Genomic DNA, 25,393 nt, shown 5'->3' on the forward strand with positions numbered 1-25,393 from the left:
CCCCTTACAGAGATGTTAGCAACTGTTACAAGGTGCCCAGTGCAGGGAGAGGCCAGGAGGAAAGAAGCTGAGGGCGGAGGCGGCCCTGAGTGTGGCTGGAGGGCTCTGGCATCTCCTGGGTGCTTGGCGCCTAACAAGGCCCTGGAGGGGGGGGGTTCCTCCCTCCTAGGAGGACCCGGTTCTGTCTTGCTCCTGGTCCGCTTTGGTGCCCCAGACTCTTCCAAGGATGAGACCCAGTGCCGCCCCCCACCCTGAGTATGAAGCTGAGACTGAGCACTCGTTAAAGGGACGTGAGCAGGTTTTCAACGATCAGAGGGGTCCCAGTCTTGGCTTGGGGAATAGCTGTAAATCGAGTCGCACAGTCTCTGTACTCAGGTGAGGTGGGGAAAGGCCCCTGCTGCGGCGTTTCCTGTCCTCATGGACAACGTGGACACTGTGAATGTCCAGGAAGGGACCAGTGTGGACGTTCCCAAACCTGATCTGGTTGATGAACCCTTTGATCATGGGCTACCTCACGGGTCTAGGATTGAGCAGCCTACGTTTTGGGGAACGCTGGTGCATCCTCAGTTGGCTGAACCAGCTGATTTCAGAATCAGTGTCACCATATAAATTCACAGCGCCTGCCTGTGAGGGCAGCCACCATTCTGATCACCTCTAAGGCCCAAGCACTTAATGTATGTTGCCACTTAACCTTGACCATAGTCTCATGAGGAAGGTATCACTGCCCAACCCTTACAGATGAAGAAGTGGGAGTGCAGACACAGGCCCACTACGGTTTGCCAGCAGCTTCCAGACCCGTAAAACGTTTGGTACATTTGGCCTGTTTAACAAACGCTCCTGGCAGAAGCAAGGGAAAAACAACTGATCCCAAACCCAGCATGTCCAGGTCAGATGGGACCTAATTACAAGGAGTCTGGGAGTTACATCAGTGCTGCCTGAAAGCCTTAACGTGTCCCAGGAGACAGAAGGGGACACTGAAATTAAACAGACTACTCGGTCTTGTTTAGCAAGAACCTTCTTCCACTGGACATAATCAGAGTCTGAATCCACACAGGTGCCAGACTTCAGGCAAATCGGTTAAAATTATAACCAGGTTAGATCAGTTTTGGATCCCAGGGTGATTTTACCACTTTTATGCACTTTTAATTATTGGGCCTGTTAGGAAAACTTTTCTAGTAATGTTATTTGTAACTCTGGGGGTTGATTTCTTAACTTGCTATAAGTACAGAGGTTTCTCTTTAAATAGGTTTGGGTATGAAAGGCTGTTGGTAAGTTTATTTGTTTGTTAAGACCAAACGATACCGTAGAAGTTTGTAAAACACCTCAAAAGTGGGCACCCCCAGTGTGCAGGCCTCGAGCAACCCCGCCATCCACGACTAAAATGACCGCGCACCCAGGAATGCCGGTCATGGCTGTGGATGTCCCTCGTAGGGCGGTGGCTAAGGCTGCCACAAACTGCTCGGGGCCAATGTGCAGGGCGCTGGCCTCACTGGCAGTGGGGAGGGGCCGAGGGACAGGCGGCCTGGTCTGAGGAAGGCAGTCTTGCAAAGCTACTCACGGGGCCCCAGAAAACGAGGCCCAGGCCCGGCCTCCAGGATCTTACACTATGACTCAAACCTTCTTCTTGGGGCTTGGTGGGAAGCATCATGGTGCAAGGCAAGGGTTTAAATTTTTTTCTATACAGATGTTTTAGAAACGTTTTTAGCAAGAACCTCCGTCCAAATGAAATCTTACGTGAGACCCTGAGCAAACCCCAGCAAGGAAGTGGAGCCGCTGCGGCCGAAGGGCTACTTGCTGGGTGCTTCCTCTCCCTGGAGCTGCCCGCAGGGCTCCACGGAAGGCACAGTTTGGAGAAGGGCCCAGGTGCAGGACAGAGCCTGCCTGGAGTCAGATTTGCGCTTGAATCCCAGCTCTGTCTCTGCTGAACTGTGTGGCTCTGGGCAAGTGAACTGATCTCTCTGAGCCTCACCTCCCAACAGGAAGGATGACACATGCCCTGTGGGGCTGCCCTGAGGACTGGGCAGAGTAATTTCCACACTGACAGGGGCCTGCCCTGACTTGTGGGGAGGGGGAGGCCCACGTCCTGACCTGTGTGGCTACGGCCCAGGCTTGTTTACCTGCTCAGCGGTTGGCGTTATGGGTGTGTCGCTGGGGAGTAGGGCCAAGGTGGGCAGCGGGGTGGTGTGCTGGCCGGAGTCCCCTTGATGACTGGCATCAGTGCCCACAGAAGAATTCTGTCCTGACGGTGTCTCTGAGTTGAACACGGTCTAGAAGGCAACAAGCTGAATCCGTGAGGCTGGCAGGTCGGGGCCACCAGGAAGCAGCACCTGCTCTGGGGGTGACTCCCGCTGCCCCTGCCCGCCGCTCCTCACCCTCTGGGGCGTGTGGATGGGGGACAGCATGTCCAGGTCGGTCATGGGGAACTCCAGGCCCTTCCTCCGCAGGTCCTCGTAGACAGCGACCACACCCGTCAAGTCGGGCGAGCTGCGGAACGCGTCAGCCCAGGACTGAGAGGGGACAAGGGGACACAGCCGGTAACCACTGCTCACCGGCTCCCCTGCGAGACTGCTTGCCAGCCCCCAGGGAGCAGAAATTCCCTCCTGGACTCGCTGGTCCTTTGGTGGCATCACCTGGACAGCCCACTCCACAGCAAGGCCCTCAGCCAGCAAGGCTCCCCCCGACCCCCCCTTAGAGGTCCCATCGGCAGAGGAGCAAGACGGACCCAAGAGAACAGACGCGAGAGTAGCAGTGGTGGGGGCACCTTCCTCCCGTCCCGCCCGCGGCCGCCCGCGCTCACCTGGATGAGGGTGAGCACCTTGTCGTGCACGATGGTGGGCGGGTTGTTCTTGGGCAGGATGGTCTTCACCAGCACGCCCTCCACGAAGTCCTGGCTGGCCACCAGCACGTGGAAGCGGTGCCCGCAGTTCTTGACGCAGGTTTCCAGGACCTGGATGCCGTGTGGTGCCCGTGAGCACCCAGCAGAGGAGCGGGAGCGCCCGGGTCCCCACCCTCACACCCCACCCATGTCCCAGTGGGGAGGCCCAGCAGAGGATGCAGCTCCCTGAAGTGAGACCCAGGACATGGAGGAGACGGGATCACACCAGATTCGGCAGCTGGCTGGCTGGGGTGGGGAGGGGACTCGGGCGGGCAGAGGGCCGCGCGCTGGCTGGAGCCCCTGGCCGAGTGGCTCTGGTGCCCACAGAACCCTGTCCCGAGGCCGTCTCTGAGCTGAACACAGTCTAGAGGGGAGGTGGCTCTCCAGGTGTAAACCAGAGAACTTTCAATCAAATGGCGACTTCGCGGCCTGCGACAAAGGCGCCCACCTTCCCTCCCCACTCCTGTCCCCGTTCCTGTCTCTCTATTCCCGGGCAGGAGCTGCCTCTGATCTTCAGCTGAGCAGATGGATCCAGATGTAAGTGCTGCCACGGGGGAGGCGGAGGCAGAGAGCTCGCGCCCCCACTCCCCAGCCAAGCCCACCCTGACTGCCAGGCTGCCAACTCCTGCCTGTCCCGCCCTGCTGTGAGCAAGGACTGTCCTCAGCCTCTGGCCTTTGCTTTATGTTCGTTTTTCAGGGCCAATTAGGCCAAGTGCCAACTGGAACCCAACTTGGGTACTGCCCCCCAGAGGCCTGGGTGCACTGAGCTTCTGTGTCACCGGCAGGTCCTCTGCCCACGCGTCCCATGACGGGCCCTTGAGGGGTGTGGGCCTCAGTGTGTCTGCTCCCTGCACCGGTAGGTTAGAGGGAACTTTTCCAAATAGGCTCTCTTGCCACTCCTCGTTGGCCAGCCGTGTAGACAGGACAGTGCCTTGAAGGCTGACCACAGCCCTTGAAAGGGTAGCCCCAGGGGGGCTGGGAGTCCTGCTGGGCCCCCAGGGGACTGTGGTCCCGCTGTGGATGGAGGGACGGGGCACTCACCGTGAGAGCCAACATCACCTCGTGGAAGTTCTTATTCCCCACGATTCTCTTCTTCACTGCTCGGAAGGCATCTTTGGGGCTGGGAAGAAGGACAAGGGGAAGGACGGGCTGAGGAATGGAACCTCCTTACCCCACAGAGGAGGCTGCGCGCCTAAGGTCAGGAGGCACTGGGAGACGGAACGGCTCTTATTTACCCGTCTCCCTTGGTCCCGCCCTGTTTTGTGTGCCCAGGTTCTAATCACATCAGAATCTTCCTGTCCCACCAGAATCCTCAGTAGATGACGACTGCCTGGCAGGGATTCTCAGTGAGCAGTCTCTGGACACCCTGCACTAGAATCCCTTAGTGGGGAGGTGTGAGTGCTTGTGAAACATGCGGAACCCCAGACCCAACCCTAGACCCCCTGAAGCAAGCTCTCAGGGGATCTGCATGCACCGTGCCCCTGGGGCTTTATATGCAGTAGTGAAGGTTAAGCACCAATAAGCTGCAGGCACAGAGTTCTTGTGCCCCATCCTGGCCAGCTCCTCTGCTCACCCCTGTTTCCACCCCGGCCTTATCAGGCACCAGATGTGCCCACACCAGGCTGGGTGCTGGGACGCACTGGTGAATAAGACCCTCGGCCCTGCTTCAAGGATCACATGTTCCAGGGAGACCCACCCAAGGGAGGGAAGCAAGCAGGTCCCGAGGTAAGAGCGAGTGTGAGTGTGTGAGTGTGGGCGGGCGGGTGGGTGCCGGAGGTCAGGGAAGTCTTCTCCCAGGAGGTGGCGCCACAGCTGAGCGTGAAGGATGGGATGCAGCCAGCTGCGGGGAGCAGGGCACGCGGTTCGTGGAGGCAGGAGCCTGGACCAGGGCCCGGGCAGGCGGGCGGGGAGGAGATGAAAGGAGGCCGCTGAGCGTTGGAGGAAGGTGGAGGGAAGGGCTGGGGAGGCTGCGTGGTCATGGCAGGGAAGCCGGCGGCAGCCTGTTCTCCCCACCCCATCGGTAACTCCACTGACGCCCCCAGGCCTGCCGCCTGCACCCTTGCCGCTCAGCCCTGTACAGGGGAAAGCCACGTTGCGCGGACTGTCCTGGCCTAGGAGTCTTCGTGGCCCCCCCACCTTCCACATCTACCGGGTAGAAGCCCAGCTAAAATCCGCTTCGCCCGTGGCGCTTCCCCAGTCCTCCATCTCCTGGGTGCACTGACCCTGGGACTGCCCGGCTAGAGAGGATGCTCCCTAGAGGCCAGGGGTGGCGTCCTCCTCTGACACTTTGCCTCCTCAGAGCCCAGCACGCTACAGGAGCTCAAGCAACACTTCTTAGGCCGGGGAGGGCCTGTCCTGCTGTCTGCTGGGCATCTGTCAGTGCCAAGCCATCACGGGCGAGTCGACAGAGTCGGGAACCCTGACATGACATGGGCCCCCCGACAGGAGTGACGGCGGCAGGCAAGGCTTTCTGGAAGAGACTTGCGTGGGGGTGGCTGTGACGGAGATGACACGAGGGGTGAAGGGCCACGGCCCCTAACGGGGTGGGACCCTGCCCCTGAAGTGTGAGGGCGCTTTTCAACCCAATGCCCTGGGGCAGCCCCTCGCCCTCTGGGCTCCATCTCAGGGGAAGGTGGCTTCTGTTCCTGGCTTGGCCACTCCCCTGTGGCCACGTCAGCTCTCTAAAGGGACTTGCTTCCACTCCTTACAGAGTGACCCAGAAGTTCTGGCCTGTGTGCCACTACTGTGGGCCTACCGTGTGTCTAGTACTCTGCCAGGAGCACAGCACAAAGTGGGTGGCACGGAGGCCACACACAACCCAAGGCGGGAGTGGACGAGAGACTAAAGCTTAGATGACAAGCTCTGTGAGGTCAAGGGTCACATCTGCCTGGCTCACTGCTGGGTCCCCTGGGCCTCGTGCAGAGCCTGGAACCCAGGAGGTGCTCAAATCAATAGCACCTGAACAAGTCTGACCCCAGTTCTGCCGACGTTTACAAGGGAGATGGGGACTTGCTTCTCCAAGGACACAGCAGTGACTTTCAGCCCCGACATTCAAGAAGAGGCTCAGTGAGGTTTTCTGCCTCAGTCTCCTCTCTTGGTGGCCCTGCCGCCCGCCCACCTCTCTCACCCCCGACACTTATGAGTCCAGATGCAGGGGGGCGTGTCCCCTCCCAGCGCCTCGGCAAGCCCATGGCACACGGCTGGGGAGCTGGAAGGTTCTGGCAGCCCCCGTGCAGTCCTAATTGGCCTTGACCGTGTGCTGCAGACTCCCACAGCCTCCTCAGGCTCTGAGCTGGGTGCTCCCCGTCTGCTCCCTCCACGCACAAAGCACCACGTGGTGAGAGGAACCCTCGCAGGGCAAATGGACCATCCCAGTGAAAGACGGGGAGAGAACTGAGGCCTGCTCCAACTGCGGAGCCTGTTTTTCTGGAACAGAGGCCTCATCTGGCGCTTCTTGCTGGCTGTGGTCATCACACCCCTCCCAACCCTTCCCTGGTTTCTCCTGAGAAGGACAGTGACCCTAAATCCATCCCCTCGCTGCTCCCCTCAGGGCCTTGGGCAGATTGCTGGAAGGGTGGAAGAGCTCTTTTCTGAGACAAAGACCCAGAGAGGTAAAGTGATTTGCCCAAGGTCACACCGCTGGTCAGTGATGCCGGTCAGAGCCCAGGAGCCAGGACCACGGTGCTTGCCCCACACCACATCTCTGGCGGGGCTGCCTGACCCCAAGCAGGATGCCGGGACCCGAGCACCAGAAATGCTCGGCCAAGGCTAACCTTGACCAGCCTCTCGGTTCCACTGCACGTCTACTCCCCTCCCTGTGGCAGCAACCCTCCCTGCTGGCCTCAGAGCTTAAGGAAACGAAAGTCCGTTCTTGCTCACTGGGGAAGCTAGGGGTCCCTGCTGCACAGTCTAGCCTGCGGCATGCAGGTGGGGCTTGGGGCTTCCTCCTAATTCTAAGAGCTGCCAGCTGGCCTTGTCCTAGGAAGATGCCTTCCAGGTGACGTCCTAGGAAGGGCCAGTCGACTGCACTGCTGCTGCTGGGTGGGCCGCACACCCCATATCTCTGGGCTTCTCATCCATTTGATGAGACAGTCAGACTAGATCGTGGTTCCGAAACGTTTAAGGCGCGCTGTTGTGGCCGCCCCGCCGGCGTCCCGCCTCTCCCCTGGGGTCCTCACCCTTCCTCGGTCTCATTGATGATGTCGCAGATCTCCATGTTGAGTGCCCAGTTCTCGCTCTGCAGGGAGCCATCTGTAGCTTTCTCTGAGGACAAGAAACCACAGGTCACACCAGCGTGTGGGGTTCCCAGACGGACAAACTCAGCGGGAGTGGGGAGGACAATGGGTGCTTTCCGGGCACCCGAGATGGGCCAGGCACCATATAAATGGTGTCACCTTCATTGCCCCATTTCGTCACTTAATTGTTAGAGTAGCCGTGCGAGGCCGGGGAGGGAGCCACAGCTGAGTCTACCAGATGGGTGAGCGGGACGGGGGTTCAGGGGGCCTGGCCTCAGAGTGCTTGTTTTTGACACGACAATATAGAGACAGGGTTTTGTTTTAGATTTTTGTAAAGAAATGTTCCCTCTTGACCCTTTTATTATCTTTTGACTTGGAAACCATTCACATGGTTCAAAATGGTTCAAAAGCTCCAAAGAGGCATCGAATGGAGAGTAAATCTACCGGCCTCCCCTGCCCCCAGCTCCCTCTTCCTGGAGGCCCCCAGTTTCCTCTCAAATCTCCCAGAGATATTCTTTACCTCCAAAGCCAAGGACACAGGGTTTTAAATCCCGACTCTGTTACCAACAGGAGGCCTGGCCGTGGTCTTCCTCTACAAGCTAGCTTGTCTGTAGGTGGGTAGAAGCGCCCCAGGGTGTCTGATGATGCAAACCAGGCACATGCATGGTACTTGGTGCAAAACAGGTACTCAGTGGGTGGTGGGTCTTTTTTATTGTTTTTCAATTGAGGTGAAAGTCACACAACATAAAATTAACCATTTTAAAGTGAACAGTTCAGTGGCATTTACTACATTCACAATGCTGTGCAACCATCCTGTCTATCTGGTTCTTGGGGTCAGGTCTCCAGGCCAGGAGCCACTACGAGATTCTCCAGGCCTGTCGAGGCCACAGTTGGTGGCCCTTTGCTGTAAGATCTGCTCAGTGTTGGGACCCGGCTGCCTTTCGTGTGCTCTAGTGTGAGAGGAGGTGGGCGAACAGTGAACACAGGAACAGAACATACTATAGGACGTTCAAAAACGTTCTTTAAAATCGAAGTGCTGGGGCTTCCCTGGTGGTGCAGTGTTAAGAATCCGTCTGCCAATGCAGGGGACACGGGTTCGAGCCCTGATCCGGGAAGATCCCACATGCCGCGGAGCAACTAAGCCTGTGCGCCACAACTATTGAGCCTGTGCTCCACAGCCCGCAAGCCACAACTCCTGAAACCCGGGCGCCTTGTTGCTCTGCAACAAGAGAAGCCACTGCAATGAGAAGCCCGTGCACTGCAACGAAGAGTAGCCCCCGCTCACCGCAACTAGAAAAAGCCCGTGCACGGCAACAAGGACCCAACGCAGTCAAAAAAAAAAATCAAAAAAAAAACCCCCGAAGTGCTGTCCTTGCGTTCACATCACCCACTTTCCCTGCCCTCTCCATCTTCTAGATTCCATCCTCATGCAGACCTGACTTTAAAACAAGTTCCAACTGGACACAAGATGGCGTACTAGGAGGATGCAGAATCCGTGTCTCCTTCCAACCAGGGCACTTACCAGGCACTGGTGAGGGACCACAGACACTTAAGGGGACGGGAGGAACCCCCAGTGACCGGCTTGCGGGATCTTGGTTCCCAGGCCGGAGGTTGGGCCTGAGCTCCTGTGGTGGGAGCTCCGAGTCCAAACCACTGGACTAACAGAGAACCTCAGACCCCAGGGAATATCAATCGGAGTGAGGCCTCCCAGAGGTCCTCATCTCAGCACCAAGACCCGGCTCTATCTAACTGCCTGCAAACTCCAGTGCTGGACGTCTCAGGCCAAACAACCAGTAAGACAGGAATACAGCACCACCCATCAAAAACAAAAAAAAGAAATGACAAAAAAATTTTTACGGAGGAAGGAGCAAGGTAAAAACCTACAAGACCAAATAAATGAAGATGAAATATGCAACCTACCTGAAAAAGAATTCACAATAATGACAGTAATAAGATGATCCAAAATCTCGGAAACAGAAGGGAGAAAATACAAGGAACGTTTAACAAGGATCAAGGAGAACTAAAGAGCAAACAAACAGTGATGAACACCACAATTACTGAAATTAAAAATACTCTAGAAGGAATCAATGACAGGATAACTGAGGCAGAAGAACGGATAAGTGAGCTGGAAGGTAAAATGGTGGAAATAACTACTGCAGAGCAGAATAAAGAAAAAAGAATTAAAAGAACTGAGGACAGTCTCAGAGGCCTCTGGGGCAAAACTAAACGCACCAGCATTCGAATTATAGGGGTTCCAGAAGAAGAAGAGAAAAAGAAAGGGCCTGAGAAAGTATTTGAAGAGATTATAGTGGAAAACTTCCCTAATATGGGAAAGGAAATTGTCAATCAAGTCCAGGAAGCGCCGAGAGTCCCATACAGGATAAATCCAAGGAGAAACACGCCAAGACACATATTAATCAAACTATCAAAAATTAAATACAAAGAAAAAAATATTAAAAGCATCAAGGGAAAAACAACAAATAACATACAAGGGAATCCCCATAAGGTTAACAGCTGATCTTTCAGCAGAAACTCTGCAAGCCAGAAGGGAGTGGCAGGACATACTTAAAGTGATGAAAGGGAAAACCTACAACCAAGATTACTCTACCCAGCAAGGATCTCATTCAGATTCAATGGAGAAATTAAAACCTTTACAGACAAGTGAAAGCTAAGAGAATTCAGCACCACCAAACCAGCTCTACAACAAATGCTAAAGGAACTTCTCTAGGCAGGAAACACAGAGAAGGAAAAGACCTATAAAGACAAACCCAAAACAATTAAGAAAATGGTAATAGGAACATACATATCGATAATTACCTCAAACGTAAATGGATTAAATGCTCCAACCAAAACACACAGACTGGCTGAATGGATACAAAACAAGACCCATACATATGCTGTCTACAAGAGACCCACTTCACACCTAGGGACATGTACAGACTGAAAGTGAGGGGATGGAAAAAGGTATTCCATGCAAATGGAAATCAAAAGAAACCTGGAGCAGCAATTCTCATATCAGACAAAATAGACTTTAAAATAAAGACTATCACAAGAGACAAAGAAGGACACTGCATAATGATCAAGGGATCAATCGAAGAAGAAGATATAACAATCGTAAATATTTATGCACCCAACATAGGAGCACCTCAATATATAAGGCAAATGCTAACAGCCATAAAAGGGGAAATCAACAGGAACACAATAATAGTAGGGGACTTTAACACCCCACTTTCACCAATGGACAGATCATCCAAAATGAAAATAAGTAAGGAAACACAAGCTTTAAATGATACATTAAACAAGACGGACTTAACTGATATTTATAGGACTTTCCATGCAAAACAACAGAATACACTTTCTTCTCATGTGCTCATGGAACATTCTCCAGGATAGATCATACCTTGGGTCACAAATCAAGCCTTCGTAAATTTAAAAAATTGAAATCGTATCAAGTACCTTTTCTGACCACAATGCTATGAGACTAGATATCAATTACAGGAAAAAATCTGTAAAAAATACAAACACTTGGAGGCTAAATAATATGCTACTAAATAATCCATAGATCGCTGAAGAAATCAAAGAGGAAATCAAAAAATACTTAGAAACAAATGGCAATGAAAACATGACGACCTAAAACCTATGGGATGCAGCAAAATCAGTTCTAAGAGGGACATTTATAGCACTACAATTCTACCTCAAGAAACAAGAAACAACTCAAATAAACAACCTCACCTTACACCTAGAGCAATTAGAGAAAGAAGAACAAAAAAACCCCAGTTAGCAGAAGGAAAGAAATCATAAAGATCAGAGCAGAAATAAATGAAAAAGAAATGAAGGAAACAATAGCAAAGATCAATAAAACTAAAAGCTGGTTCTTTGAGAAAATAAACAAAATTGATAAACCATTGGCCAGACTCATCAAGAAAAAAAAGGAAGACTCAAATCAATACAATTAGAAATGAAAAAGGAGAAGTAACAACTGACACTGAAGAAATACAAAGGATCACGAGAGATTACTACAAGCAACCATATGCCAATAAAATGGACAACCTGGAAGAAATGAACAAATTCTTAGAAAAGCACAACCTTCCGAGACTGAACCAGGAAGAAATAGAAAATATAAACAGACCAAGCACAAGCACTGAAATTGAAACTGTGATTAAAAATCTTCCAACAAACAAAAGCCCAGGACCAGATGGCTTCGCAGGGGAATTCTATCAAACATTTATTAAAGAGCTAACATTTGAGAAGAGCTTCCTTCTCAAACTCTTCCAAAATATAGCAGAGAAGGAACACTCCCAAACTCATTCTCCGAGGCCACCATCACCATGATACCAAAACCAGACAAAGATGCTACAAAAAAAGAAAATTACAGACCAATATCACTGATGAACATAGGTGCAAAAATCCTCAACAAAATACTAGCAAACAGAATCCAACAGCACATTAAACGGATCATACACCATGATCAAGTGGGGTTTATCCCAGGAATGCAAGGATTCTTCAATATATGCAAATCAATCAATGTGATACACCACATTAACAAATTGAAGGAGAAAAACCATACGATAATCTCAATAGATGCAGAAAAAGCTTTTGACAAAAGTCAACACCCATTTATGATAAAAACTCTCCAGAAAGTAGGCATAGAGGGAACCTATCTCAACATAATAAAGGCTATATATGACAAACCCATAGCCAACATTGTTCTCAATGGTGAAAAACTGAAACTATTTCCTCTAAGATCAGGAACAAGACAAAGTTGCCCACTCTCACCACTATTATTCAACATAGTTTTGGAAGTTTTAGCCACAGCAGTCAGAAGAAAAAGAAATAAAAGGTATCCAAATTGGAAAAGAAGAAATAAAACTGTCACTGTTTGCAGATGACATGATACTAAACATAGAGAATCCTAAAGACGCTACCAGAAAGCTACTAGAGCTAATCAATGAATTTGGTAGACTAGCAGGATACAAAATTAATGCACAGAAATCTCTTGCATTCCTATACATATTAATGATGAAAAATCTGAAAGAGAAATTAAGGAAACACTCCCATTTACCATTGCAACAAAAAGAATAAACTATCTAGGAATAAACCTACCTAAGGAGACAAAGGACCTGTATGCAGAAAACTATCAGACACTGATGAAAGAAACTAAAGATGATACAAACAGATGGAGAGATATACTATGGAAGAATCAACATTGTGAAAATGACTCTACTACCCAAAGCAATCTACAGATTCAATGCAATCCCTATCAAACTACCAATAGCATTTTTCACAGAACTAGAACAAAAAATTGCACAATTTGTATGGAAACACAAAAGACCCCGAATAGCCAAAACAATCTTGAGAAAGAAAAATGGAGCTGGAGGAATCAGGCTCCCGGACTTCAGACTATACTACAAAGCAGTAATCAGTAATCAAGACAGTATGGTACTGGCACAACAACAGAAATATAGATCAATGGAACAGGATAGAAAGCCCAGAGATAGACCCACGCACATATGGTCACCTTATCTTTGATAAAGGCGGCAAGAGTATACAATGGAGAAGAGACAGCCTCTTCAATAAGTGGTGCTGGGAAAACTGGACAGCTACAAGTAAAAGAATGAAATTAGAACACTTCCTAACACCATACACAAAAATGAACTCAAAATGGATTAAAGACCTAAATGGAAGGCCAGACACTATAAAAAGGAAAACATAGGCAGAACACTCTATGACATAAATCACAGCAAGGTCCTTTTAGACCCAACTCCTAGAGGAATGGAAATAAAAACAAAAATAAACAAATGGGACGTAATGAAACTTAAAAGCTTTTGCACAGCAAAGGAAACCATAAAAAACACGAAAAGACAACCCTCAGAATGGGAGAAAATATTTGCAAAGGAAGCAACTGACGAAGGATTAACCTCCAAAATATACAAGCAGCTCATGCAGCTCAATATCAAAAAAACAAACAACCCAACCCCAAAATGGGCAGAAGACCTAAATAGACATTTCTCCAAAGAAGATATACAGATTGCCAACAAACACATGAAGAGATGCTCAACATCACTAATCATTAGAGAAATGCAAATAAAAACTACAATGAGGTATCACCTCACACCAGTGAGAATAGCCATCATCAAAATCTACCAACAATAAATGCTGGAGAGGGTGTGGAGAAAAGGGAACACTTTTGCACTGTTGGTGGGAATGTAAATTGATACAGCCACTATGGAGAACAGTATGGAGGTTCCTTAAAAAACTAAAAATAGAACTACCATACGACCCAGCAATCCCACTACTGGGCATATACCCTGAGAAAATCATAATTCAAAAAGAGTCACGTACCACAGTGTTCACTGCAGCACTGTTTACAGTAGCCAGGACATGGAAGCAACCTAAGTGTCCATCGACAGATGAATGGATAAAGAAGATGTGGCACATACATACAATGGAATATTACTCAGCCATATAAAGAAAGGTAATTGAATTACTTGTAGTGAGGTGGATGGACCTAGAGTCTGCCATACAGAGTGAAGTAAGTCAGAAAGAGAAAAACAAATACCGTATGCTAACACATATATATGGAATCTAAAAAAAAAAAAATTGGTTCTGATGAACCTAGGTCCAGGACAGGAATAAAGACACAGACGTAGAGAATGGACTTGAGGACACGGAGAGGGGGAAAGGGTAAGCTGGGATGAAGTGAGAGAGTGGCATGGACACATATACACTACCAAATGTAAAATAAATGGCTAGTGGGAAGCAGCCGCATAACACAGCGAGATCAGCTCGGTGCTTTGTGACCACCTAGAAGGGTAGGATAGGGAGGGCGGGAGGGAGACGCAAGAGGGAGGGGATATGGGGATATACGTATGCGTATAGCTGATTCACTTTGTTATACAGCAGAAACTAACACAACACTGTAAAGCAAGTATACTCCAATAAAGATGGTAAAAAAAAAAAAAGAAAAAGACCAAGTTCCAGCAGAGTGTGCAGAGACAATTCCATACTCTGCTTGTCTCAGGCAAGATTCCGCCCCACACGTTACTCCTGCGGGTCTGTCAGGACCACACACGAGTTTTTAACCATCGGTTGGATCAGCGTTTAGGGCAGTAGCCAAGTTCCCCCATCATGGCTGTGTCTTCAGCTTCAGAACCTGGCTCCAGGCTCAGAGCCCTCACACCCGCGGCCTGAGTGCACCCGCGGGCATAGCTCTGTGGGCATCTCCCAGGAGCCCCGATGGACCGGGCACACGGAGCTCTTATTCCACGCGATGGTGCAAGGGAGGCTCTCTCACCACCCTGCTCTCGGGTGAGGGCCCTCACGCGTCCGTCGCACAGCTACTGACGTGGCAGGCCTGCTCTAGGCACTGGGGATGCAGTGTGGACAGATGGACACGGTCCCTGCCCTGCGGTGCCCAGAGAAGCCGCACTCCGAGCCAGGCCCGTCAGGATAGACGGGGCAGACTCCGTGTGACTGGGCAGGGCCCTCTTCCAGCTGGGCAGGCAGCCCCATCCTGTGGGCAGAGCCTGGGCTGGGCTGGCACAGTCAGCTCCCTACAACGGTGGCTTCCATGATCCTGGTTTTGAAACTGGCCTGACTTCAGTTCCACCCTGGGTCCCCCTTGGGTCCTGCGGGCTGGATGGCTGCCAGGGTGGCCCAGGACACATGCCAGGCAGCTGAGGCATCCAGGTATGGACCCAGCAGCTGGGTGGGTTGCTTTGCTCCTGGGGTAGGGCTGAGAGAGGGGATGAGAAAGGTTGCCCTTTAAATGGGTGAAAGATGGACTCGCTCATCCCACAACTATGTCCTGGGCGTGGCTTCTCTGGGCCACACTCCCACCCCTGGAGTCACACACATACTGAACCACATAAGAAGAACCAAAGAGAGCTGGACAAGTGCCTCCTGAGCGGGGGGCTGGGCCCTGCTTTGGAGGGTCTGGGGGACGATGGCTGGTCAACCACGCAGAACTGCTCCTCCTTCGGAAGCCACGTCTCAGTGACTTCCTGGCCTGGGGGATTCGTCAACCTGACTCCCGACCGCCTCTAAGGGGCCCCTGAGTCCTGCCAGTTCCAGCCCCTGAGGCTCTCTCCATCCCGGCCTGGCCTTCCCTTCCCGCCTTGCCCTGGGCCACTGCCCCAGCTGGGCCACCGCCCCGCCCTCGTCAGCCACACCTCGGCTCCTCCTGCCTCCCTGCCCCCATGCGTCCTCCATGCTGACCCAGAGTGAACCTTCCGGAGCTTGAAAGTGACTGTGTCCCTCCCATGCCCCTTCAAAGGCTCCCTTGCCCCCAGCTGGGCCCTTCCACAACGGGAATATTTTAACTTCCCAAGTTAGATGCTAGGTAACACCAAGCATTTGTTAGCTGTTAGCTGTTTATGTAAAGGTGATTCAACCCTCACACCTATAAGGCTACACTATTCCCTTGTCTAATGAGGAACCTGAGGCCTGGAGAGGTCACACCTGGTGGAAAGGGAGGATGGCTGTGGATGCCACTGCCCCCGCCTCCCATCAGGAGTCAGGGAGCTCTGCTTTTCCAGAAGGATCCGCCTGGACCCCTCAGGCCATCTGCCCCCTCCTCCACTAGCAGCCCTCTCAGTGGTCCCACCATTGATCCCCTATGACGTCTCCCAGTGACCGCTGAAAACGATGGGCGCCTCCCTTCTCCTGTGGGAGAGAAGGGCGGGGTTTCAGAAGGGATTATGATCATTTTGGAACGGCAAGCGGGCAGCTAAGGGGGCAGCTGGGACATTTATGAGTAAGAGGCAAGCCATCCCAAGGAACCAAGGTGGATGCGTCAGGACCCCTGGAGCGCGAGTCTGATGCTAACCTGAGTACAGGTGCCAAGTTCTTTAGTCCTGAGTGCCAGTCGTGGGCAGAGCCATTAAGAGGATGGAGTTTTTTGGAGGGAGTCGGGGGAAAGGGGGGAGCTTCAGTCAGTCTAAATAGGTGTGGGGGGGTGGAGAGGAAGAGGAGGAAGGGCAGAAGAGAGACAAGAGCCATCTGATCAATTCCAGAAGAGAGGTGTACCCAGACCCCTCCCCTCAGATCTGGGAGAAGTCTAAGACTTCCTTAATAAACATGTCCAAGGGGCAGGCATGCTCCGTTAAGGGCAGAAATTTAAACCCACAGGAATCTGGGGATATGTGTTCTATTTTTGGTTTTAACCACAAAAGTAACTCAGCTGGCTATTTTAAGAAGGGGGGATAAAAACACTGACAATGGTTAGCAGTTCTAAAAGACAGCCCGCTGACTTGTCCAGCTCTGGGCTGTTGGCGGTAACCTTCGGAGGCCCTGCCCTTGTCCCTAGCTCCTGAGGAAGCTGGGCCCTGCAAACCACCTGCTGTCGTCGGGGGCTGGCGGGCGGTGGATGGGGTCCCCGGGCGTCTTTCTGTCTGCTCTGTCCTCTCCACGTGGGGCTGGTGCCCGCACAGCTGGGCTGGGCGGTGGCGCAGCTTTGGAGTGGGATGAGCCTGGCCCCACCTCTGAACTCGGACGCCACACGCAAGGATCCGAGCCTCGGAGTCTCGGTTTCCTCATCTGTGAAACCAGGAGAAGACTGACTGCCTCCCTCACAGGTGTTGGGACTCTTCAGCCAGACAATGTACGTATGGTGTCAGCTAAAGGGCAGCGACGGGTCACTGCTAAGTCCCATGACTGTGACTTGGACCGAGAGCAGCAAAGAGTGGCCACCAGACACTCTCCAGCCCCGGGGCCCTGGTGTCAGCCTGCGCATCCTTGGGGGCACCCTGGGTATCTGGCGAGCCTGCCCTCTCGGCCACTGGGGAAGCCCTGCTTTGCAGGAAGTCATTTCCGCGGCAATCAGGGGACCCGTGGTCAGCACTGTGGATGTGAGTCACACTGACCACCTCCTGCCAGGTCAGCCCGAGGGCAACAGCCTAGAGCCTTCTCCCCACCACCCTGCATGTTCACTCACCGGGGCTCCAGCTGAGGGTTCCAGCTGCTCAACGCCTCCATCATCATGGCCACGGCCCTGGCTCAGGCACTGTCTCCCACCCAGACCTGGACCGTCACCTCCACACTCTCCTCTTCCAACATAAATCCAACCAGTGCTTTTCTCTGTCTAAATGTCATCCATGACCCCCCACTGCCTGAGGGTCAAAAACCGGACCTTTTCAGGGGCTGAGAGGGACAGCTGGGGCTGAGCTCAGCCCCGACCCACTGTGTTGTTCTCCCTCCCTTTGCGGACCTTGTTCTTTCAGGCGTTGGGGCTTCTGCCTGGGATGCCTGGCTCCCCTTCAGGCCGGCACTGGTTCACAGGTGATGACGAGACCACCCCCCACCGGCCCACCACACTGACTCGCTGGGCTGTCACCACACACCAAACACGGGGCTCTGCACTTCACAGCAGCTCCGCCGGCCCTCACCACAGCCCCTAAGGCAGAGGATGGGTACGCTGAGGGGCACAGAGAGGCCAGTGGCTTGCCCATGGTCACACAGCTTGTACGTTGCAGAGCAGGGGTTTGAACCCAAAGAGGTCTGGTTCCCAAATCCGTACCCTTAACCACTAGATTACGTGCCTCTCGAACATACTCAGCATGTGTCCCGTAGGCCCTGGGAGACGTCAGAGAGCAAAACCAACTAGGTCCTGTCCTTGGGAAGTCTACAGTCTGGTGGGCGGCCACAAGTGACATTACAGACGGCAAAAATGCCCCGACGGAAAAGAGCAGGCACTGAGACAGTAGAGGGGCTGAGATTCAGACGAGCCGATGGGGACGGCTTTTAAGGCCCTACCCCAGTGTCAGCCCCGCAGTGTCACCCCCAACTGGGCAAACTGTGCCAGGCCTCATCCCGCACTGCGGCAGTAACACTGTGGACAACAGCAACCAAATGACCGGCCTTCGCTGCATGTCAGCCTGCGCAGGACGCGGCGTGGACCTCTTGTTACTGCCCTACAGCTGCCACCACGTGTGGGCACAGCTGATGCCCACACCTGGCAGTGGAGTACAGGGATGCAGAGACGGGCCCGGGGGGCCTCTGGACCCGTGTGCTCTCCCTCTGCTCTGCCCTCGCCTGCCTCGGCTGGACCCTGAGCTCCGGGGACATCTCTGTCTCACCGGGGCCTACCCTCTGGTGGGAAGGAGGGTAGAGGTTCGGCCAACGTCTGCGGAAGGAGCGGCCGAGCCTCCAGACCCCCTTGCCGCCCCAGTTCAGTGCTGAGCACCTGTCCCCACCCCATCCCGGGGAACATTCCTCATGTTTCACTGACCCTAAGCTCCCTTGTCCACTCTTCTTTTATTTTTGGCCACGCCACACGGCTTGCGTGATCTTAGTTGCCTGACCAGGGATCGAACCTGGGCCCCGGCAGTGAAAGTGCGGAGTCCTAACCACTGGACCGCCAGGGAATTCCCCCCTTGTCCACTCTTGAGCCCCTCTGATACTGGGATGTTTCTTACAAACGATGACCTGTCAGAGCTCAGCTGGTAGATTTTTCTTTCTAGATTCAATGAAATATGGTTTGTAAATAGTAAGGAACTGTCTTAAAGGTCAAGGCCGATAGCAGCCCTAGTCCCACCTTGACTATGACCAGGTCTAGGGCAGGGCTCACCCACCCGGGGGATAGGGATAGAATGGGAGTTAGCTGACCGTGATCAAGAAAGCAGTGACACGGTGCGTCAGCTCTACCCAGAGCTCCCATGGGGGCCCTCTTTCGAGATCCTTCTCCCATGACTGGCACCCCTGCAAAGGTGCCCACAGCCGTTTTGTTTTTAGTCCACATTCATGGAATGTCATCTTTCCAGTGTAACGGCCACCTACTAACGTCACTCAAAGGAACCATGGTGAACCTCTGAGGAGATTTCCTTCTAGTCTTTACTGTTTTCAGGCTTTAAAAAACACATCTGCATAATTTTTTTTTAAAGTGTGTAATGGTATTGTGATTATGGCTTGTTTGTTGGTTCCTACATGGGAATCCTATTCCATGCCCTTAAGAGACAAGCTGAAATATTTATGAACGAAATGATATGCTGTTTGGAATCTGCTGTAAGTAGTACCCACCCTTTTGCTCGACTCCACTCCCCCCACCCACCAGCTGCCTCCATCCCTTGCCCAGTACCCCTTTATCCCATCTGCCCCCCAGTTGCCTCCTAGATGCCCTCTTCCCGCCCATCTATTCTCCGTCCTACGACACGCTCGGAGCAGCTACTGTGCCAGGTGCTAGAGAGGCCTGTGCCCTGTGCCAGGTGCTAGAGAGGCAAAGAGGGAGAAGAGAATCCCTGCCCTTAGGGAGGCCCTACAGCGGTCAGTGAGAACAGCTGGACAGGCGTGTTCAGTGCAAAATGACAGGTGATGTGACTGAGGTCAGTCTGGGGCGCTGTGGAAGCCGGGAGCAGGGGGTCAGCACCTCAGGGGAACCGGGAAGGCTCCGGTGAGGAGGTGCCGACTGAACTGAGCACAGAGCACAAGCTGCCAGGTTGGGGAAGGTGAGGAGGGACGTTCCTGGTAGAGGAAGAGCACGTGCTGAATGAATGAATCCGTGATGAAACCTCAGGGATGACGGGAAGAAGAGCAGAGACGAGGGGCCTGAGGGTCAGTCTGAAGGACCTGAAGGAGGGAGAAAAGGCCGTGCTGAGACGGGGAAAGATCCAGGAGCCCAAGGGAGGCTGAGGGTCAGGAGGGAGCAAGGCAGCTGGAGGAGAAAGGCAATGATGCCAATGGCTTGGCAGACCAGTCTTCAAAGCCAGACAGAGGGAATCAGGCACAGACACCCCCTAGCCTGCCCCCCAGCCGCTCCTTCCTCTTCCCCACCCAAAGCAGCAACCTCTCTCCCCTTTGCCAGAGCCCGGTCCAGGAGTGGGTGAGCTACCCAGTCCGGATCCCTGGGGAGTACAGGGTGTCGGCGGGGCCTTGTCGGGGAGGGGAGAGCCTTGTCCACCCCCTCAACCCCCCGGTCTCCTTCTGTCCTCTCTTCTGGGAGCCAGCATGGGAGCACGGCGCCTGGAGCTCGGGCCGAGGTGACACGCTCAGGACACAAAGCCAACATATTCAGGACAGAGAAAGAAAAAGCCTGGACATTGCAATACATCGTGGATCTGTGAGACCAATCCTGGAACTGCCGACCTTCCGACTTCTTGCCAAGTAAGCCCAGCGCGTGGGGCCGGCTCGCCTGTCTCTCGGTCACTTGCAGCCGAGGTACCCCGAAGCCTGGTGGCAGCCTGCGGCGTGCAGACCGGCCTTCTCCCCGCTTCCTCCTCCCGTCGCCTGGGCCTTCTGCCCGCTGCTCCCTGCGGGGCCTGCCCTGACCCCCAGAGGGCCTTCCCCTCCACGCTGGGCCAACGGCACTCTGCGCACACCACAACCACAAGCTCTGCTTAGTGTTACAATAACCCTATAGCATTTACTTCTTTGTTTCTACGTCTCTCTCATTAGGCTGTGAGCTCAAGGGTGGAGGTTACAGCTTGTGAGTCCTTGAATTCTCTACACCACACAGGATGACCGGGCCTGTGAAAAACCTGCAGGATGTGTTTGATGAATGACTGAATGAAGGATGAGGCCGTATTCACCACGACCGTAAGCCCTTAGAGCACTTTAATTTAAATGAAGTACTCCCACCCTTTGGCCTCATTGATCCCTTAGTAGCGGTTGTGCAGAAATCCTAATCTTTCTTCAGCTCAGCAGTCCTGCGAATGTTTTTAAAAAGCACCGTGTGCCTCCTTCATCTGACCCCCACGTTACGATCCTCAGTTCCTGTGACCACTCCATTCTGGAAGTGACTGCTAGAGCCTTCACCGTTCCCACCGATCCCCCTGGGACCTGGGACACCACCCAGCTGTGCTGTCCTCCTGGAAACAGGGTGGGAACCCACTCACCTGCCCACATGGGATATGGTATTTGTGTTAATTCACCCTGTGACTACATTGGATGTTTATCGACTCTACTGCATGGAACTGACTCCTGCAGAGCTCGTTGCTGTGAGAGACACTCTCCACTGGCCCACATTGTTTAGCTTTTCTAGCCTCCCTTGCAGCCAGAAGAGGCCCTGTGTTCTGGCCACTGAGGTGTGGGTGGAATTTTCTTCCCAGTGGCTCCTGGGGAAGTTTTTCCTCTCCTGATAACAGAGGCAGCACCAGAGGGTGCCTTCACCTGTGCTCTCTGTTACGTGGGGGCTAGCAAGAGGAGGAAACCAATATGCTGAAGCTTGGGGTGGTGGGTGGAGAAATACAGAAAGAACCATTAGGAACAAACTCATCCTAGATGGACCCTGAACCCAGACATTTTCACTCTAAAGGAAACCCGCCAGGTCCCTTTCAATTCTAAGGGGAAGCAATGAGGCGGGAAAGTTAGGAGAGTAGGATCTGGACACAGACAAATCCCAGTGCAAGTCCTGACTGGAGCACTCACTAGCTGTGTGTCCCTGAGTGAATTCCTTAACCTCTCTGTGCCCTCGTTCCTCCCCTGCAAAATAGGGATAACTAAAGCACTCACCTTCCAGCGTTATGTGAGGAGGAAATGAGAGAATGCACTTCATGTGCTTTGCATCCCACCTAGCACAACAGCTAACACCAAAACAAACGTTACCAACTACAAAAATATCAACCTAAAAAATCACTGTGTGAAAATTTCAAGCATTCCCATAAAATAGATTTTTAAATCACATACATGCAGAAGCCATTCATTTTTCCCCAGCCAGCACTGTCCTGAAGCCTATTTTCCAAACGAATAGCTCTTTCCAGACCTAGCATGGAAAGTTCCATCCGTCTCCTAACTTGCTGAGCCATCCTTCCTCAAAGCCCTGGCTGCCTCTCCCCTGCCATTTTGTAACCACAGGCCACAGGAGGAACTCTAAAATACTTTACAGAGGCATAACTTTGGCAACCCACAATTTTAAAGTTGATATAACTAACTATAGTACCTAACTGAAGAAAATTTCAGTTAGATGAAGGATGGCTTTTAAAAAACTATCTAGGTAAGAAGGAGCAAGGCCATGAAAGTAGAGAGGCGTGAAGGGGCTGGCCAAGGTGTATATGACGTTCTTTTTTTGTTCCCCCAACTCACGAATGTAAAAGATGTTACTGACAAATGTATGTATGTAGGTATGTACGTACCTATCGAGAGATTTAAGGAATTGCTCGTGCTATTATGGAGGCTTGGGAAGTTCAAAATCTGCCGGGTAGACCAGCAGGCTGAAGACCCAGAGGACAGATGCAGCTTAAGTCCAAAGGTCGTCTGCTGGCAGAATTCCCTCTTCTTGGGAGGCCAGTCTTTCTTCTATTCAACAGATTGGATGAGACACACACACACTACGGACAGTCATCTGCTTTTCTCAAAGTCTGACTTAAATGTTCATTTCATCTAAAAAATACCTTCATATAAACATCTAGATTAACGTTTGGCTAAATATCTGGGTACCATGGCCTGGCCAAGTTGATACATGAAGTTAACTACCCCAAGGGTTTATCCTGCATCAATACAAACAAGTTCCACTGGAACAGGGGACACCTCTGTCTGTCCTTCAGTTCTCCTGGTCTCAGCCTGTGTGGCCTCGCTGGCTCCTCCCACCCCCCCCCCCCAGCTCCCTCCTTCCTTTCTCTACCTCCCCTGCAGGAGCAAAGCCCAGGTGCTCCCCATGGGTCTTCCACAGCTGCTTGGCTCTCTGTGGCACTTTTTGGTGCTTTCTCAGTTGTCAAGCTTCCCACCTCCATGGGGGCGGAGGTTCTGTCACTTGCCTGCGGGATGCGGCTGGGAAGGGGAGGAGCTGGCACTTGAACCCACATCTTCTGATGCAGGGTCTAAGCTCTGACCCTATTCAGACTGCTGACGTCCCCGTGGTCAAAACGTGCCACCTGGGAACATGCTAGGTGCGCTCATGGGCAAACGTAAAGACATTTTTAGAGTTACCTATTTACTTGAACGTCGAGTAGAAGGGAAAAAACACAAACTAGCTTATCAAAGTCATGATTTCAGGATATAATTACACAGGATAAGGTCAAATTTAAAAAGTGAGTGAACAAAAGGAAAACACTCTGAAAATAAAACTAAAGGTGGTACACGAAGGGCAGACACATATCATAAAGGTGGTACGCGAAGGGCAGAAGTCTGGAGAGTGCTAGCCTAGACGGAGGCCTCCTCGGTAAGAAGGTAAAGAGTTAACTTGTCCTGAATCCTCCTGCTTCTCACGGGGTGATGGTCCCAAGCTAATTAGAAGACACTGAGGGTTTTTGTTTTTTTCTGAAACCAGAAGGACGGAACTCCAGGACTTTACTCTTATTTCTTTGAGCTCAGGGAGGGAACAAAACCTATTCACCAGTTCCATCTGTAGGGTCAGGCAAAGGCTTTAATTCCCAAGTGAGAACCGGCTCCACCCCGCAGCCTGAAACCTGACCTGTCTGTGGCTGTGGCTGCCACCCAGCCTGCGACTGCTCATTCCCAGCGACACCAAGACCAGACAGAGGCTGTGCTGGAGCCAGGGCCCTGGGTGGGCACCTGGGCTCTGCCTCGAACTTAGACTACATCCCAGCAATGATGATAATACCGGGTAAAAAATCACAACAGCTAACAATTATGGACAATTACAGTCTGGCGGGCACCGGGCCGAATGCTTCACAACGTGACAATACTACAATTTCCCAACACAGCAATGCAGCAATCCCAACTGATACGTGCTATCATTATCCTTATTTTTTAGACAGGAAATTGGAGAACAGAGAGGTTAAGTAACTTGCTCCAGGTAACAAAGCAGGGGAAGGATAAACCAGGACTCAGACCGCCTGGCCTGACTCAGGAGCACATCCTGGATGCCTTACTGTGTACCATGCGGCTAGCTGACACAAAGCCCTTTCTAGACATTAGTCCCTGTTATCCTTAAGACAGAAATTCTGGGTTCTAACCTGGCGCCAGCACTTATGGATCAAGGAGTTGGAGCTTCAAGATGCAAGGGCTCCCCACGGCACAGAGTGGGAAGCGGTAGAGATTCTGACTCAGGGGGTCCAGGGCTGGAGCATCCTCAAACATCTCTGACAGGGGTGCTCTGGGACCCCAGTTTGAAGAACAAATAACTTAATCATTCTGCCTCTGGCTAAGAGGTCAGCAAACTATAAACCCACGTGCCAAATGCAGTCTGCTTTTGCATGGCCCACAAGCTAAGGATGGTCTTTACATTTTTAAATGGTTGAAAAAAATCCAAAGAAGAACAAATTTCATGACCCGTGAAAATTATATGAAACTCACATTTCAGTGTCCATAAATAAAGTTTGATTGGAACACAGTCACGCCCTTTCATTGACTTATTGTCTGTCTGCCGTCGTGCTCTGAGGGCAGAGTTTAGCCATTTGCGGCAGAGGCCATATGGACCATAAAATCCAAAATATTTACTATCTGGCCCTTTAAAGTCTGCAAATCCTGGTCTAGTCTACCCTGCCAGCCATGCAGCATCCTCCTTACAGCCTCCCTCCCCTCCAACCTCTGCCTTCATACCTCCAGGGTTAGGGAGCTCACCACCAAACAAGGCAGCCAGGCCCACTGTGAAAGGCGCTGGCACTGAGCTCCTCTGGCAACCGGCCACTCTGCCCTCTAAGCCTGTGCAGTTGGTTCTATCGCCCCTCTGCAATGCCCAGCCGTGTGCTTCTTTCCTCCAACATCAATCCTTCCTGTCCTCATCGTCCCCTCAGTTGTTCAATTCTCTGGGAAACAGAGGGAGGACGGTGGCACCTCTGTGTGACAGGTAAGGGAGGCAGGGGAGAAGGAGTGTGACATAGTCAGCAGTGGAACTGCAGCTGGACCCAGGTCTCCTGCCGCCCCGCCTGGTGTCCCCTTGACAACCTTGCTTGACTGTCCAGTTTGGTTTCCACTCATCACTCCCAAAATGGCAGCCCCGAGGGCCCGAGGTGTTCTCTTCCTGCTAATGCCTATGGTCTCTTACCTATGATGCCTTCCGGTGGTCGCCCTGGCTTGGCCTTTGTGGAACTAAGCGTGGCTCTCCCCGACCTTTCACCTCTCCTGTCCAGCCCAGGACTCAGTCTTAGGCTCTGGGCTCTCCGCCTGGTCCATCTTGTTCTCCCGCACCCGCTGCCTGGGGCTGGTCCCCAGGCACTGCCCATGTTTATAGTCTCTGCTGCTTGCGGCTTGCTCTCCTGAGTCACCTGCATCTCTAGTTCAAAGGGCCAGGGGTGAGCCGACAGTCTGAAGTGGAATATGGGGTTCTTGGGTTGCCTTCTGACGTCTCTCTATAAGACACAGCCAGTAAGGGCTGTCCTCAGAGAATACCTGGGAAGGGTTTTTAAATCCTTGGAAGAAGAGGGCTGTGTCAACACCAGCTAGTACTCAGCTA

General features: G+C 52.3%; 1 protein-coding gene across 2 annotated transcripts in view; it reads right to left on the reverse strand.

Moving 5' to 3' along the window:
* The window catches only part of TOM1 (target of myb1 membrane trafficking protein), a 46,226-nt gene that overhangs the window by 15,971 nt on the left and 4,862 nt on the right, over nt 1-25,393 (reverse strand). The window contains exons 2-6 of one of the 2 annotated variants that reach the window (XM_079938160.1): nt 7,054-7,138; nt 3,917-3,995; nt 2,798-2,947; nt 2,373-2,507; nt 2,118-2,267 (exon numbers count right to left, since the gene is read on the reverse strand). In XM_079938160.1, coding sequence (XP_079794286.1) covers nt 2,118-2,267; nt 2,373-2,507; nt 2,798-2,947; nt 3,917-3,995; nt 7,054-7,138 — 599 coding nt within the window. The remainder of the gene's footprint in view (nt 1-2,117; nt 2,268-2,372; nt 2,508-2,797; nt 2,948-3,916; nt 3,996-7,053; nt 7,139-25,393) is intronic. The other variant, XM_079938161.1, reaches the window with a different exon arrangement.

This window comes from Stenella coeruleoalba (assembly GCF_951394435.1).
Source record: "Stenella coeruleoalba genome assembly, chromosome: 11".
NCBI classification, from domain to species: domain Eukaryota; kingdom Metazoa; phylum Chordata; class Mammalia; order Artiodactyla; family Delphinidae; genus Stenella; species Stenella coeruleoalba.